This window comes from Anomaloglossus baeobatrachus, chromosome 8, assembly GCF_048569485.1.
Source record: "Anomaloglossus baeobatrachus isolate aAnoBae1 chromosome 8, aAnoBae1.hap1, whole genome shotgun sequence".
Taxonomy (NCBI): domain Eukaryota; kingdom Metazoa; phylum Chordata; class Amphibia; order Anura; family Aromobatidae; genus Anomaloglossus; species Anomaloglossus baeobatrachus.
In genome coordinates, this window is record NC_134360.1 from 195,144,209 (window position 1) to 195,161,226 (window position 17,018).

General features: G+C 45.6%; 1 protein-coding gene across 1 annotated transcript in view; it reads right to left on the reverse strand.

Annotated features, from left to right (window-relative positions):
* Positions 1–17,018, reverse strand: part of BCAR3 (BCAR3 adaptor protein, NSP family member) — a 143,774-nt gene that overhangs the window by 95,654 nt on the left and 31,102 nt on the right. The window contains exon 2 of the mRNA XM_075322348.1: positions 8,647–8,975. Coding sequence (XP_075178463.1) covers positions 8,647–8,966 — 320 coding nt within the window. The 5' untranslated portion in view covers positions 8,967–8,975. The remainder of the gene's footprint in view (positions 1–8,646; positions 8,976–17,018) is intronic.

Genomic DNA, 17,018 nt, shown 5'->3' on the forward strand with positions numbered 1-17,018 from the left:
GGTAACCAAGGGAAGACCTTTCCCTGGTTACCCGATATTTACCTTCGTTACCAGCCTCTGCTCTTGCTGCCAGCGCCGGCTCCTGCTCTGTGCACATGTGGCTGCAGTACACATCGGGTAATTAACCCGATGTATACTGTAGCAAGGAGAGCAAGGAGCCAGCGCTAAGCAGTGCGCGCGGCTCCCTGCTCTCTGCACTGTGACATGTAGCTGCAGCACACATCGGGTTAATTAACCCGATGTGTACTGTACCTAGGAGAGCAAGGAGCCAGCGCTAAGCGCGGCTCCCTGCTCTCTGCACATGTAGCACAGCGACGTTATGATCGCTGCTTCTGCTGTGTTTGACAGCTAAGCAGCGATCATAACAGCGACTTACAAGGTCGCTGTTACGTCACCGAAAATGGTGACGTAACAGCGACGTCGTTGTCGCTGTCGCTTAGTGTGAACCCAGCTTAACCCTTCTTGGCTGAGCGGGTATTTCTTGCCGTTAGCGGTGTGTGCCAGGATGGGAGCAGGAAGTAGAAAACCAGGTAAGTGTCAAAATGGCATCTGCGAGGAATCGATGAGGATGAGTCTATATCTTGTTTTCCCAGTCTGAGCTCTTTTAAAAATATTTTCTTCCCCTGGAAAACCACTCATTTGAGTCACAAAAAAGCCCTTTTGAGTCTATTCTATTTTCGTGAATAAATGTGATCCTATGGTTCCTCTTTTCTCAGGGCGATGAATTAATTCCTCGTGAATCACTCGCTGTGGATGGTGCTTGACATGGAATGGCTTCACACAGGGCTGCTCGTCCTTTGTCCTCTAATACTTGGCATATCTGGAATAGACGAGTACTACTTGTTAAGATGCGCAGATATTTGGAAAATACTATGAAGATGTACTTTTTTTTTCTAGGAATCTTCAAGCATGCTTGTCCATTGCAGCCTCGGGGCTGATAGCCGTCATTGGCCGGCATTATTTGTAATCATGTGCCAATTCAGGAATAAAATGTGCATTTTCGGAATCTGGTCCACGTCACAGTATAATCTCTGATACGGCTTTAGAACATAACATTATACATTGGATTTTATACTTGTACATCATTTCTTAGCATAAGAACATAAAGTTGGCAAAGGGGTAAACTGCGAGTGGCATCCATGATGAGAACTATGCCAAGTCACTCACAATCTCACAAAGCCTTGTTTATAGTTTGCTGATGTCAGATGAAATACAATGTAACCAGATGACTGTTTTAGGAGCGGCTATTGTCTGTGTGCAGCTTCCATGCTGCTGATGTAATGGACATTGCAGATCTCCGAAAGTCCTTCAAATTGCCAAAGAAAATTCACCAACTACAAAAAGGAATAGTGGATTGTAGTGACCGGCTCTGCAAATGCTGGGAACTACAGAATATCAACTTTGAGCTATACATTTTACAAGTGACCGTTTAGAAGACATATAAAAAGTTGGCTGCAAGTAGTTATTGAACCACATTTTTAAAAGGTTAATTTACTCAATTTTTCATAAATATGTCATTTTTGTAGCTTGTAGAGGAAAAAAAAAAAAAAATCATTGGCGCTTGTCATGAGTGTGTCCGCTCTGGGCGAGTCTGGGAGCAGAAGGTCACAATGCCTTATTGTTCACAGATCTACAACTAATATTTGAATGTGTTTACTTTCTTTTAGTGCTGCAGGGGTTAAGGACTCTTTCCTATCTGGATGTTTTTTGTAGCCTTAATCACAGGTGCAGCTCTTTTGTGACCACTCCCCTGCCCTATAAAAAGTCACATGTTTTTCCATCTGATGCCGGTTATAGAATCTTATTCTTATGCGGTCTACTTTGAAATGAGCAAGTCTATGGAAGAAGCTGAGGAGTCATGACTATTTTAGCGGTGGTGTTTTGTTGAATTGAAGAAACTTGTGTTTTCTTTTTGTATTTTTTTCCCTCTGTCCATTTCCCTTACCTTATGTTGTATTATTGCAGTGGTGAGACCAGTGCTCTCACTGGCCTTCTCATTAGCCAGGGTGAGTTCAGGGCAAACAAAGGCCTAGGCACAGGAAGGACCTGAATAGGGACATAAGGGAGCTTAGGGTACAGACTCAGGTGAGTTGCAGGAGGTGTCCTCTCTCCCAATCACCAGGCACTTCCTTCTATACCATCCCCGATGTCACCTTTGTGTTGCCTGTACACTCTGGAGTGACAGCGTTGCTGAAAAGGTGACAACTCATTTGCAGTTAGATATACGTTCACTTTGAGGGTACATGTTTCAGCACCAAGCATATATTGCTATATTAGCAAAATTTCCTTACTGCACCTCACTACATCCACACCTCGGTATACCAGCTAATCTACCCTGCTGCACCATCGCCATATGTTTCTGCTGCTTAAATTCTACTCACATGGACCCAGACATTGAGGATACGTCTAAATTAGATATATTTATGACAAGTGTTATGTCCTAAGACAACACTGATGTGAACAGAACCTTATTGAAGTAGATAGTTTGTAATGAAGGCTGTAAAATTCTGGAAAGACTAGAGATGAGTGGATCATTTGAAGTTCAGACTTTGGTATATTTTCCTTCCAAAAAATTAAATTTGCAGCAAAAAATTTGTGCAAATTTCAATACTGTTAAGCTCAGAAAATATACGTGATGGAGAGCAAAGACAGACACACAGATACACACATAAAGATCCCTATTGACCATGAGAGCTTACAATTTACAGGAGAGAGTGAAAGAGGGTACCTCATTGATCAAAAGAGCTTATATGCTACAGGAGAGAGAACCCCGTTGACCATAAGAGCTTATACTCTACAGATGAGAAGGAGAAAGAGAAGATCTCGTTGATCATAAGAGCTAACACACTACAGGAGATAGAGAGAGCTCTGCTGACCATAAGAGCTTACACTCTACAGGAGAGTGGGTATGACGTCAGCACAGGTTCTTCTAGTCAGTTAGTAAAACGATTCCATAATAGAATTAGCATAAATAAAAGATAGGGGGAGGATGGATAGGTAGAGGGGACGGGAATAACTATGAATACCCACCCCAACTATCAGCTGATCAGCAGCTGCTGTCATTCAAAAAGCTGCTCATTTTACAAACTTTACTTGCTTGTTTCAAAACCTATACATCTGAGCTGACAACTAAAGGTATGTATAGAATCAGCATGATAGCGCCAGTATAGCTTTAGGTTATATAGGAAAATCCTGGTGATTGGTGCGCTTTAAATAGGTGATGAGATTGAGTTTAGAGAGGCTGAAAGGATAATGTGAACCTGACAATGACTATAGTTCCTAAATCTAAGTCCCTACATATTCCAATAACACGATGTCACCAACACTCCATTTCTGGGGAGGTCTACTGAGAATATCATCTCTACCATCACTGCTCTTACATCAATGGAGCCAAATCACCTTGTGGGTATACCGTTGTCCTGTTGGCATTGTACTTTGACAGAACAAGACCTTCAGAACTTTCCACTGAAGTGTTGCGCATATTTTCTGGTTGACCTTCTTTTACCTCTAGGTTGTAGGACATAATTACTGCATAGAAGCACGCTCCAGTTGTCGTATGCTGATAACATCTGGTATTTTCAGCTTCTGGTCATAGGCCGAATGTACGGTGTAATAAATGTGTAGACTAGACTGGACAGGCTCAGGAGCAGCACTTTGCTGTCTATTACGGAGCACAAACCTGCTCGGTGTTTACCCATTTGTTGTAAACCTATAACTCTAATAGACCCTTTGTTTTCTATAAAGCTCTTGGTAGCCAGGATTCAAAAGTTCTGACAACTGAGTAAAGGCTCATAAAAATACTTGGGCGAAGACTCAGCTTCTGCATTGTGACTATCATGTCTCCCAAATATTTGCTGTAAGTATTTACTTAAAAGGTTCTATGGCCTTAAATATGGCTGATAGATAAGAATGCATAAAGGGTTTTAACTACTACAGATAACAATGTAGCTATTAATGGAGCCCAAATTAAAAGGCCCAGTCACACACAACGACTTACCAGCGATCCCGAAAACGATGCGACCTGATAGGGATCGCTGGTAAGTCGCTGGGAGGTCGCTGGTGAGATGTCACACAGTCAGATCTTACCAGCGATGCAGGAACAATACAGATCGCAGTAGCGACCTGTATAACGATCTCAGCAGTCACTGTGACCCTGTCACACAGTGTCAAACACAGCGATGTGTGCTGCCCAGCAGGACATCGCCTTTGAAAAAAATGTCCTGGACCATTCTGCAACGACTAGAGATCTCACAGCAGGGGCCTGATCGCTGGTAGGTGTCACACATAACGAGATCGCTAATGGGATCGCTACTGCGTCACAGAAACCGTGACTCAGCAGCGACCTCGCTAGCGATCTCGTTATGTGTGACGGTACCTTAAGGATGGAGGCCTTAAATGAGAAAGTTCTGGCTGCTACAACTATGAATAAACAAGATATGAATCCACAGGCGCCAACTAGAGAGGAGCATGACACACAGATGACATCACATCAGTCCTGACTAATCAAAAGACATGCTGGGTTGCCAGAAGGTAAGAGATTTGGAACCTCCTGTCCGACCTCCAGGTACCACTGACCTGGATGCTGGACAGGAGTACTGTGAATCAATCCGCTCATCTCTAGTCCTAACTGTCCTGGATATAGAGGGACAGTCTTGGACTTGGGTTTACGCCCTGAGGTCTCGGGCATCTGCTGAATGCCACCACCCCTCTGACATCTCCTCCTGCCAGGGTAGAAATAAATAAATTGGTGTGGCTAATGGCGTGGTCAACATTTGCAATGGCGGTCTTAGCATTCAGCATTTGTCCCTCTTTCAGCTCTTCCAAAGTTGGGAGGTATGCTAATCTTTGCATTAGGTAGTTGTCCCATTCATCATCAACATCGATGATCTATCCAGATTTTAGATTATCAAATTCAGATCGGTGGGGGTTTAACACCTGGTAAACCCACTGATCAGCTGCTAGTACAGAGGTGGTTGGATGCAAACAGTGAACAGAGAAGCTTTGTACTCTGTGTAGTCATCACTGCCAGGTACTGCTGCTCAGCATTGTACCCTGTGCAGTGGCCGCTGCCAGGTACTGCAGCTCAGTTTTGTATTCTGTGTAGTGGCCACTGCCAGGTAGTGCAGATCAGGAAACTTCTAAAGAGTAAACAAGTAAATGATGACACAGAAGATCTTACAAGTCATCATTTACTTATCCTGAGGAAGGGGGCAGAGAGCCCTGAAACGCGTAGACTTGTACTTCTTCAATAAATGAAAACTATTCATTGGATTCAATGGTGATAAGCACGGCGATGATCTCCGATTTTCTTTAGAAGTTTCCTGTTCCTATCTGACGGGTCCGCAGCTGTCTCCACCAGCCTCAATGCTCCATCAGGTGTTGTGACTGTCTCACAACATCCATAGGCGAGTGCACCTTACAATCCCCCTACTGTTGTTTATCGGTTAAAACCCTATGCGCCTGTCTTTCTCCTACTACTTCTTAGGTACTGCAGATCAGCTTTATACTCTGTAGTGGCCACTGCTAGGTACTGCTGCTCATCTTTGTACTCTGTGTAGTGGCCGCTGCCAGGTACTGCAAATCAGCTTTGTACTCTGTATTGGTCACTATCAGGTACTGCTGCTCATCTTTGTACTCTGTATAGTGGCCGCTGCCAGGTACTGAAGATCAGCATTGTTCAATGTGTAGCAGCCGCAGCAGAGAAATGCATATCAGCTCCTCTTCTTCTAAAGGTGCAGTTTTCGGCAGAGAACTCTACACACATTACTCCATTAATATATAACATGCTTATTCTTTCAGATATTCAATTGTCATTAATGAAAACCAACCTTTTAAAGGTTGGGCAGATTCATCCTGGTGTAAGGTGTCCAAATATCTCTATACACCTCAGAAGATGGCTATAACCCCAGTTCCTCCATACACATGTGACGCCCTGGACCCCCAGGGGTCACAGTATAACATCACACACACACACCCCCCTCCCCTGGTTAGGTGACACCAGTCAAACAAAATCCTTGTTAACACCCTCCAGGGTCTGATGTCCACACCAGGTGGGGCGGCGCCAGGCGGTTAATCGCACCCACCGAGGAGTTCACAGGCCTGGAGGCGGGAAAAAGTAGAGAATTAGTAGAGTTGAGGAGTTGAGAGTGGAAGTGTGAGGAGTAAGGACTGTGTGTGTCTGGGTTGGAGCCCAGGCACGATCAGCAAGGTCGGCAGACGGTGGTGGCCGTCTGCAAGAGTTGGTGGAGGTCAGCGGAACCGTAGGACCGGGGTCGGGCGGTGGCCCGCCGGTACCGAACCGGGGAGCAGATTGAAGCCAAGCACCAAGGCAGGGTACTCAGACCCCGACTAGGCTAGGAGCCGCCGAAAAGGTCAAATTCTCTGATTGCGGTGTGGACCTCAGGGGTTCATTCCCAACCAAGTCCCGTCAGAAGGCAACAGCCCAACCCGTCCGGATAAGAGCCACCGCCAAGGGCCAGAGATCCAAGGGCCAGGGGGCAACCGGGCTCTCCCGACACGTACACGCCGGGGAGTGGACTACCCGTGGGAAGCCATAGGAGTCAAATACACATACATAGGTGCAGGAATCGACAGCCACCATCAACCCGTCCGGGGAGAGCGAGAACACCGCAGCCGGCTGTGGGCCCCGTCCATCCAGAGACTCTGTCCTTCTGTGTCTGAGTGAGTACAACAGTGCCATCCGGCACCGCGCTGCACTGCAACGTTGCAACCGCGCCCACGCTGCCTCCCTGCATCGGCACCTGCACCTGTACCCTCCTCCCTACCTCCCCAACTGGGGCCCCGGGACCAACAGCCCCTACCCACGGAGAGGTCAACACCTTAGCTGCCCTCCGCCATCGCTCCCGGGATCCCCCGTCACCAGCAGCGGTGGTGCCCACCATCCCCACAACCAGTGGGTGGCGTCACAACCGACATCCCACCACAAACCTCCCCCCTCTTCATTCATGGGCAAGGAGGCGCTGCTCGAGCCCCGGGTCCGGCCCCGTGCTCGAGCCACCAAGGAGCAGAAGCACCGGACCCGAGCGCCAGCGATTCCCAGGCGAGCGGCGTTCCCAACCCCTCCGCCCGCGACACAGATACTGTATGTTTCGGCCAAACAATACATGTGTTTTCAAAGGGGAATGGGAGAATGGCGCCACAGGTTGTGGTGTTTCTTCACTTAAAAGAAATGGATAGGACATTGATTTTCATTATTCGGGATTCTTATTTCCCTTGACAACATCTGTTGCGGGATTATAGGGAGGCCCCTATACTCATTAGAAGTGGGGCTGACTTTTCTAATGTATATGGGGCAGGGGCGGACATATCATTGGTGCAGCCACAAAGGGACCCAAGAGAAAAGGGGGCCCATTTCTGCCTCCAATGCAGGTGGAATTGTGCATTTTGATGAGCTACTGGACTGCAAAGGGCCCATGTATTGTTCTCTGTCTGTCTCCGCCAGTGACTATGGGGCCTTTGGACTTCTGTGTTCTGGGCTTAAGATCTGCAGGAATATTAAAACAGACTTCTGCCATCCTTCTCTACACATCCAACAGTAATGTGCATGGCCAGAAAGAAGCAATTGTCACGACACGGATTTAGGGAAGGTCTGGCGTGAGGTAAAACATACAACAGACAGGGGTTTTACCAAGACAAACAAAAGGTACACCGGGGACACAATAATAATGGTGGGCCCTGATGCTAGTGAGAGGGAAAATGGCAACTTCCTCCACTTACCTGCCGCTGTAGTCTGCACTCCTAGCGAGTCCCTATACAGGTTCGTCACCTGTTGCTGAGCAGGAACCTGAAGCCCTGAGGGACCCTGCAGTAAACCCTGGCTAGTGAGTAGGGACATAAGGATCACTAGTCCCACTGCTGCACTAAAACAACACACCAAGGGAAGGTAAGACAGATAGGGGTGAAAACAACAGAGCAACTCCAACAACTAATCTGCAGTCAGGCACCAGAACTGCAGCCTACACCACAACCAACAGCAAGGGCTCCAGCAGCTCCTTCCACCTTCATGCCTAGAATCCAAATGGCAAAAAGAATAACTGGCACCCTTTGCTAGAAGCAAAGGTATATATAAAGGGACTGATAAGAGGTCCCAAACTGGAAACACCTGACTAGGAGTCAAAGCTGCTGGCAAGGAAAACTGACATTAACCCTTCCCACACCCAAAGAAAGAAAACACTTTTAATATGTAGAGTCTCAGATGACAATGAGAGACTCCAGTCGTAATGCTGTCACTAGTCTCAAAATACAGAGAGACGGCCGTGATAGCAATATTCCAATTGTCCTTCCCCAACTGATCATCTACTGGTCCTCAGTCTTTCTTTACAAGCAGCTTGCAAGTATCCAGCCGACTCAGATGTCCTGTATCACCCCACTGACATCACGGCTCCCTTTTCTGAGCTGTGATGTCATTATGACCTCTGCACTCAATGACTGACTGCAGTGGTCACGTGATGGCTGCTTGTAAACAAACACTGGGAACACTGCAGGTGCATCAGCGCCTGATCACCAGGGAAAGAAGAGGAGAGTACAATTTATTTTGGTTTTATCACTTTTGCACAAGTTTTTAAAATGTTGCATAAAACTTTTATGGTTTCCATGTAACAATCAGTTGGACATTCTCTACATTACCTTGTGGGATACATCGCTGTCCTCCTGTCCTGAAATGGATATTCCTCTATTATGTCTTGCATTTTCGGGGAGGGTAGCCGGTGTGACTTGAAGTGAGGCAATGTTCCCATGTGGCTGAACATGTCACTGGATCTAATTGGAGTCCTGTCCTTCTTTTTTCGTGGTAACGTGCCATGGATACATACATCCTGAAACGAATCGGCCCGCCGCTCAGCAAGTGGGGATTTGGTGCTTAGAAGATCCATTGATGATACCAGTGGGAAAGAATGGTTCGTTTGCACGTTTCTAGGGTAACTGGCAAATTTCCCGGCAGCCATCATTCTTCAGTCCTAACAAAAAAAGAAAGAACAGAACAGTTTTCATACAGGATGAGACAAAAAAAAAAACAACACAGAATTCTCCATTTTCAAGAGGCCAAGCAAATGCCATGTCAGGTGAAAGAAAGAAACAAATTTCCCTTTACAGAGCGGTCTCTTGTGCTCAAGGCAGAATGTGAGACGTTTCCCATTCACCGGGCCTCTGTTCTCCGATGTGACTTTGGCTACTCTCCATCACAGTCCCAGCTACATCTTGACAAGTCTTTCGAGCTTTTACGACTGGGTTTTGTTACCGGTTTTGACTAATTATGTCACTGCTGCTTTAGATCTGTGACCTAGAAATCCATTTCCTAAAACCGAACACTTCCGAACTAAATAAATACTCACTACGCTTCTTTTACGGGACGTTTCTCTGACCTAAATACATAGGAATCTGCGTTTGGTGGTCGGAGTCTCTTAAAGCTCCCGAGGCCACAGAAAAAACATTTGAGTTCTCTATTCAACTGGAGCATGTTATTTGGAAGTGGCCATATCCTTATGCAGGACGGGGTCCCATGTGTGAAACGTCTGTGTAATGGGATGTGTAATTTTGTTTCTATAAATGGCACATACACAGTATCATACATTTTTAGAATGTCCGATCTCTGACAAACTGTATTGACTAAAATGGGATTGTGAGAGAATAGTCCGCCATCATGTTTTGCCTATGTTAATTGGGTTTCTTTGTACTTTAGAAAAATGAAAGTTTGAAGAAGGACTAGTTTTCCTTATGGGGGTTTCAGAAAACCTGCCCCAAAGCACAGTTACTTTACAAAAAAAAAAAAAAAAAAAAAACACCACTCCAAAACTGTGCTTTAGGCCTCCTTCACAGGTCAGTGTTTCCACTACGTGTGGCATTCATGGAGAGCACACATACCCATTATAATCTATGGGGCTGCTCACATATCCGTATTTTCACACAGATCACGAGTTAGTGTGAATCACACAGGAACATGTCTGGGTTTTTTTCCGGAGAAATATAAGCGTATAGGTCAGTGAACGAAAAAAAACTGATAGCACATCCTACCTTTCTAATATGAACAGGTGCAAACTGAAAATGAAACATAGCAACAAAAAGGAGACAGCCGCACTCTGTAATGCTAAGATATGTGGAATAATGAATATGGGAATATAGACATGCATTACTGCTATGTAAAAATTGAGATAATTCGCCAGTTTTATCTGAGCCCAACAGCCAGTGGCAAGGAGACCTAATTTTTGTTGGGTCCCTAAAAAGAGGTCACCTTGCTGTTGGGCACACATAAAACTGGCCAATTTTGTGTGCTAAATATCTCAATTTTTACATGTTTTTCATAGCAGTAATGCATGTCTATATATTCACATATTTATTGTTCCATATATCTCAACACTAAAGAGTGCAGCTGTCTCCTTTTTTGTTACTATGGGTCAGTGAAAAACACATACAGCACACGGATGATATCTGTGTGCTGTCAATGTGTACTGTAAGTGTGCTGTAAATGTGTAATATTGAATATTAGCCATACCGGAAAAAATACTGATGGCACATGGATGACAAATTGATAGCACACTTATGGAAAACACTGGTACCGATTTTCCAAGTACGTTTTTTATTGCACATGTGAGTCTCCGCCGCTGAGTCTCCACCACTGCTCTGTTGTCACATCTGTTGTTGATATGACATCAGTGCTACAAACTGTATCAGGCAACAGGAGAAGCAATGGAAACTCAGCGCTGGACACAGGGAGGGTGAATAATGGACATGCTTTTTTTTTTATTAAAACAAACTGCACCCAGGGACATGAGCTTTTTGAAACTGGAATAAACTTTAAAAAAAGTTTGTCCACTACTTTAAGATTGATGATGATCGGCCGGTGTCCGACACCGCACCAATCAGCTGCACTCTGTGCTGGCGGAGGCCGGAAATGCTCAGCTCCAGAGCTGCTCCGTCTTCTGATAGTGGCCACAGCTGGGTACTGCACATCTGCCTCCTATTGATGTGGCACGTTCCATTTTGTCCATATATGCGATCAATGGGCCGTTCATGTTTCTCACAGACTCGTATGTGTCCTTGTGTTCGTACTACTGAAAAAAACAGACATATCTCCGTGTGAATCCCACGAACACACGGTCTATGTGAAAATATGGAGGTATGAAGATCACCATAGATTTTAATGAGTATGCAAACGGACATGTGAAGAGGGCCTTATAAGCAGTTGAGTCTTATAAGCAATGCTCCATAGAAAAAAAAAAGTAGGCAATTAGCTGTCACTCAAGGAAAAAACTAAAGTTACAATTCTAATTACAATTATTGGATGTAGCTACCCTATAAATCAATGTTTTCCCAACTCTAGTCCTCAAGAGCCCTCAACAGTGCATGTTTCAGAATTTTGCTAAGTATAGCAAGTGTTGGACTCATCATCTGTGCAGCTGATTAAATGATCAAAAGTCCAATACTAAGGAAATCCAGAAAACATGCAGTGTTGGTGGCTCTTGGAAGACTGGAGTTGAGGAACACTACTATAAATCAATACTAGATACTTTAACATGACCACGAATATTAGTCTATTAGTCAAGCAGGAATCCTAATCCACCTAATCAACAGATAAGGCCCCATCACACACAGAGATAAATCTTTGGCAGATCTGTGGTTGCAGTGAAATCATGGACATATTGTTCCATTTGTACACAGTCACAAACCTGGCACTGATTGTCCACCATTTCACTGCAACCACAGATCTGCCACAGATTTATCTCTGTGTGTGACAGGGCCTATAGCTGTTTTGGGGGTCTCTGTCCCTCATTATCAACTTGTGTTATTGATGTTGGTATATGTAAATGGGAGCTGTTAATGTGGGGATATAATATATTTTTCCATATGCTTTTCTACTGTGAGAGTACAAATATATATTTTATTTTTTTTTTCTATATGCTTTTCTATAACGAAGCTTTCTTTTGTATATCAGTAACAAGTTGGAGCCCGTTTCCTGATTATTGCTGTGTATCAGGGAGCAAGTATGTGTACACCAAGGTATGCAGCTGATGTCTAATACAAGGGAACAGAATGAAGATGATGATGATGACTGGCTGCATCTGCGCAAGTTCGGATCCATGACCGGTGAGCTATGTGACAAGGGCCCTGCGAGCAATGGAAGGACTGAAGAGGAAATCCCAAATCTGAACATAAACATCACATGCTTTCTGCATATGCTTCTAGTATAACCGATGGCATACTGCTAGAAATTTTGCTAAGAGATGAACCCACTATTGCTCTATAAGAAGACTTGTAACAATAAAGCCCAACGGGTGTGCACCTCCTACTGATAGCGGAGTTTATACCATCGGTCTGAATTCCTCCTGTTAGCGTTCAGTTACTTTCGATTTGACTTTCAGCAGACTCTTACTGGAAGGAGATTTCCCGAAACCGTGGAACCTATTATTACCATTGTAGAACCATGCCCCCAGAAGAAGCCGGTATGGTGAAACTAGAGTTGGGCTTTTCAGGTGATATTTTATACTGATGGTTATTTTATCTCTTGTAAGTATAATAAAAAGAATTTGTGCATATAAACTTGTCTACCATTGCTTTCCTATTGTGAGTGTCTTGGCTTGTTCCTTTTTTGTTTTGTTTTACAGAATGAGGGAGAGGCTTGATAAATCTTAGGTATAGAGTGAATGAGATCACCTCAATATCTGGTAGATTAAGACAATCGTTATAGGATTCCATCTGTAGCCAAGTCTTATCTCTTCGCCATTCGCAATCATCTGGTAGCCGCTTATCTCCCGCAGAACAAAACAATTGGGCAAGTGAAAAGTGAATTCCAACTGCCTGATTCTTATGTCCCCCAACATAATCTGTCAGGAGGCTCCCATATATATTAGATAATTGGCCAATCCAAGGGTCTTTATATAGGTAGAAAGTACATATAGGAGGATGTATTTTCAGGACTCCGGTCCTTTGGCCAAGGCAGTAATCGTTGGACGGGAAGGGGGGGAGGGGGTCTGTGGCTCTCCGTACCTCTCAGCATTCCTGGCACTTCGTTTGGCACAATGTTGCACCAGCTCGTTGGAAATACCAGGAGGCAAGGAGATTCGCAGGGCTCCCTTCCAGTGGTCACAGATTTCTGATGGACTGGAGTCATGTGAATCCATGCACCAAACTTGGGAGATCTATTAGGTGGAACTTGCCAGACAGTTCTTTTATAGGAAGCGTATGTATGAACTAACCTGCATTATAAAACCTTAAACACTGTCACTCTTCTTAGATAAACGATGGCTAGTAACCAAATCTGCACATATTACTATGGAATCATTTAGATAAATGCACAACAGTATAAATCATGAAATCCACATGGTGGGTTGCAGGGGAGATAGAACATGCAATTGTTTAATATTTCGCTGACTCCCCACAAAGGCTCTGGGAACATGGAGTGTGCCAGGCTGCGCTGTGTAAATATTTAGTATCTCGCGTTCGATAAGTGATGATTTGCTTGGCGTCTGTCGGTACCTTCCTCTACACTCATGTGCTAACGGCCGTTACTATAGCACTGACTGTTACGTCCATCTAATCCAAAAAATTATGGCAGAACATCAAAACACCATTGTCTCCCAATCTTTACTAACATCTAGAAAGGAACTCGCCATCTCAGAATGTCAAACATTACATTTCTTTGTATCTGAGAAGATAAAGGATTGTGATCAAGCAACACAAAAAGTAAAGAAAACTTGCCGGCAGTGTTCATTCAGGCATTGTTATCCCTGTGTGTAGAAATTCTCATGATTGAGGAGGTCACTAATGATCCTGCCCCAACGTCAAGTGGCCTTAGCATTAGATAGCAAACACATTTACCTTGGATATAAAATATGGGAGATGAGTCTTTTCAAACACATCAGGAAGGTAAACAGTGGTCATTCCTGAATAATGATTTTCAAAAAGCTGCTGTCGCGGGCGGAGGAGGGGACGCCGCGCTCTCCCACTGCTCGGGTCCGGCTGCCACTGCGGCTGCTGCGGCCTGCTGCCGCTGCTCGGTGGCTCGAGCGATGGGCCGGATCCCGGGGACTCGAGCGGCGCTCCTCGCCCGTGAGTGAAAGGGGGATTGGGTGTTTTGGGATAGTTTATTGTCCGTGACGCCACCCACGGTTGTGGTGATTGTGTTGACACCACCGCTGCTCTGTATGGGGATCCCGGGAGTGATGGTATGGAGCAGCTAGATGTTAGTCCTCCCCTCCGTGGGTAGGGGGTTGGTTGTCCCGGGGCCCAGTGATGAGGTGGGTGATGCAGGGCTTGGTGGGGTGCAGGGACGCGGGGGCAGCGCTGTGCCTTGCGGCACTGTGGTACTCACTCAGCCTGAGACGATGACACAGTTCTCGGTAAAACACACGGCTGGAAAGACGGTTCCCACGGACGGCTGCACTTGCTTTTCCCCAGTAGTTGACGGTGACGGTCCCTTTTCCTGCACCTAAGATGATGATGGTTGCGATGGGTTCCCACCGGTAACCCGCTCCCCGGCTTGGATATGTGCCGGAGGAGCCCTACTTTGCCCGCAGGCGCTGGCCCTGAGAAACTGGTGCCCTGGCGGTGGCGGTGTCTCTCTGTAACGGTTGGACTGTTGCCTTCAATCGGGACTTGCTTGTTGGGAGACCCAGAGGTCCCCTTCACTAACGGATTTGGCAAATTCACGGCGACTCCTAGCCTTGCCGGGATCCGAAAGGCCCCTGCCACTGGTGCTGACTGCTCTTCGTATACCGCTCCAGTACCGCCGGGCCACCACCCGTCCGCGGTCCTTCCAGCAACCTCCAAGCAGTCACCCCTGCAGACAGTCACCGCCGTCTGCTGACCTTGCTGTCTCAGTCCGGGGCACACACCAGGACCAGCTTCAGGCTTTCTTAACTGTTCCTTTTTCTGTCACTCCTCTCACTTAGTCTTCCACTTTAACTCCTCTCTCAAGCTCCTCTACCACTTCCTCCTACTTCACTCCCCTAGCTTGAACTGCCTGGTTCTCCCGCCTCCAGGGCTGTGAACTCCTCGGTGGGCGGAGCCAACCGCCTGGCCCACCCCCTGGTGTGGACATCAGCCCCTGGAGGAAGGCAACAAGGATTTTAGATTAGCCTTGGTGTTCCTAACTGGGGTGTAAGGTGTGGTGGTGTTATGACCTGTAACCCCTGGCTTACCCAGGGCGTCACACTGCCATTGGTGGACTGACTGATCCATTGGTGGACACAGACAGGGCACCTGTGCAAGAACAATATATGGACCCTTTTCAGTCCAAGAGGTCATCAAATTGTACAATTTTGCAAGGTTTTGGAGGTAGAAATGGGCCACCTTAACCTCTTGGGCCTCACAGATTGCACCAATGATATGTACATCCTTGGACTTATTGTCCCAAAACTTCAGGAGGACCCTAACAAAAATTGAATGTGAACTCATTGTCATTGTCTAGGTAAGGGTCCCCAACAGTAACTCGGAAGCCACATGTGGCTTGCAAGCCTATGATTTGTGGCTTGCGACTGTTTGCCAGCTTGGTGCCTTAACACAATGACTAGCAAATAACTATGAACAGCAGATCTTCAGATGGTGACATTGTGATTAGCCCAGCATAAAAGAGCAGGTCTGAATGGGGGTAAGGTAGGAACCTCTGGATCTTGGCATACCACCTCATTGTGATTTCTGTGGAAAAGCTTTGGCTGTCATTTTATCAGTAATGGGGGCTCTGGGTCTCACTACTATAAGGTGTCGGGAGCTGGATATAGCTTGTAACCCTTTCTCGGAGCTGAATGTGGCTCATGAGGTCAGAAAGGTTGGGCACCTCTGGTCTAGGGAATGGACAACCTGATCTACTACCAATTCGGATTTCACAGATAATGGCCACATCTGAGTAATTTGAAAAACATCTGTCAGCTGACCACACCACTTGTAGCAGTGTTTCTCAGACTGGAGGGTAGGCCGCGCTAGTGAGCCAATCCCAGTTGCTGACAAAGTGGTTATGAACAGTGACTTTCTATATCATGGCAAACACTTGCATGTTGGCCTACTGGGCTCAAAAGGCTCTGCTTCCTACAACATCTGGAGGCAGGGACAGAGAAATCATTGGTGCAGCCGCTCAGGGGCCCAAGAGGTGAGGGGGCCCATTTCTATCTCCAAAGCATGTGCAATTGTGTATTATGGTGAGTTATTGGGCTAAAAAGGACTCCTATACTGTTCTTGCACAGGGGCCCTCTTCTGTCTGTGCCCGCCAGTGTCTGGAGGTGAGTGAGGACAATCATGTCTACCCATATCTGTCAGGTCATGTATACGAGTGGCAGGTATGGCGCACCTGTCCTAATGAATGGGACACATGTACCATACTTGTTGCTGCTCAGATATCTGCACACACGACGTCACCAGCCTAACTCACCTGCAGAAGTGGAAGTGAGCAGAGCCGGTTTACTCCTTTAAAACTAGGAGATAAAAGATGCAATGATTTCATTTATTTTTATGATCCTTCTCTTTAAGGCTAAGTGCACATGATGAGTATTTGGTGAGTTTTTTACCTCAGTATTTGTAAGCCAAAACTAGGAGTGAGTGATAAATGCAGCAGTGGTGCCCGTGTTTTTATTATACTTCTCCTCTGATTGTTGCTCTCCTGGTATTGGCTACAAATACTGAGATAAAAAAACCCTCACCAAACACTGAGGTAAAAAAACCTCACCAAACACTGAGGTAAAAAAAACTCACCAAACACTGAGGTAAAAAAACCTCACCAAACACTGAGGTAAAAAAACTCACCAAACACTGAGGTAAAAAAACCTCACCAAACACTGAGGTAAAAAAACTCACCAAACACTGAGGTAAAAAAAACCCTCACCAAATATTCAAAGTGTGCATGTGGTCTAAAGGAAACAATTATATTACAAGTAATGGCTCAAAATATATACACCAGGGCATATATAAGGTCCATACAACCAGTGAATCACTTATGTACGGTATAATTTTTTACAGTTAGCAATTAGTCATAGAAGTCTCTATCTTTATTACGAAGTCAGCTTCAATTTTATTTC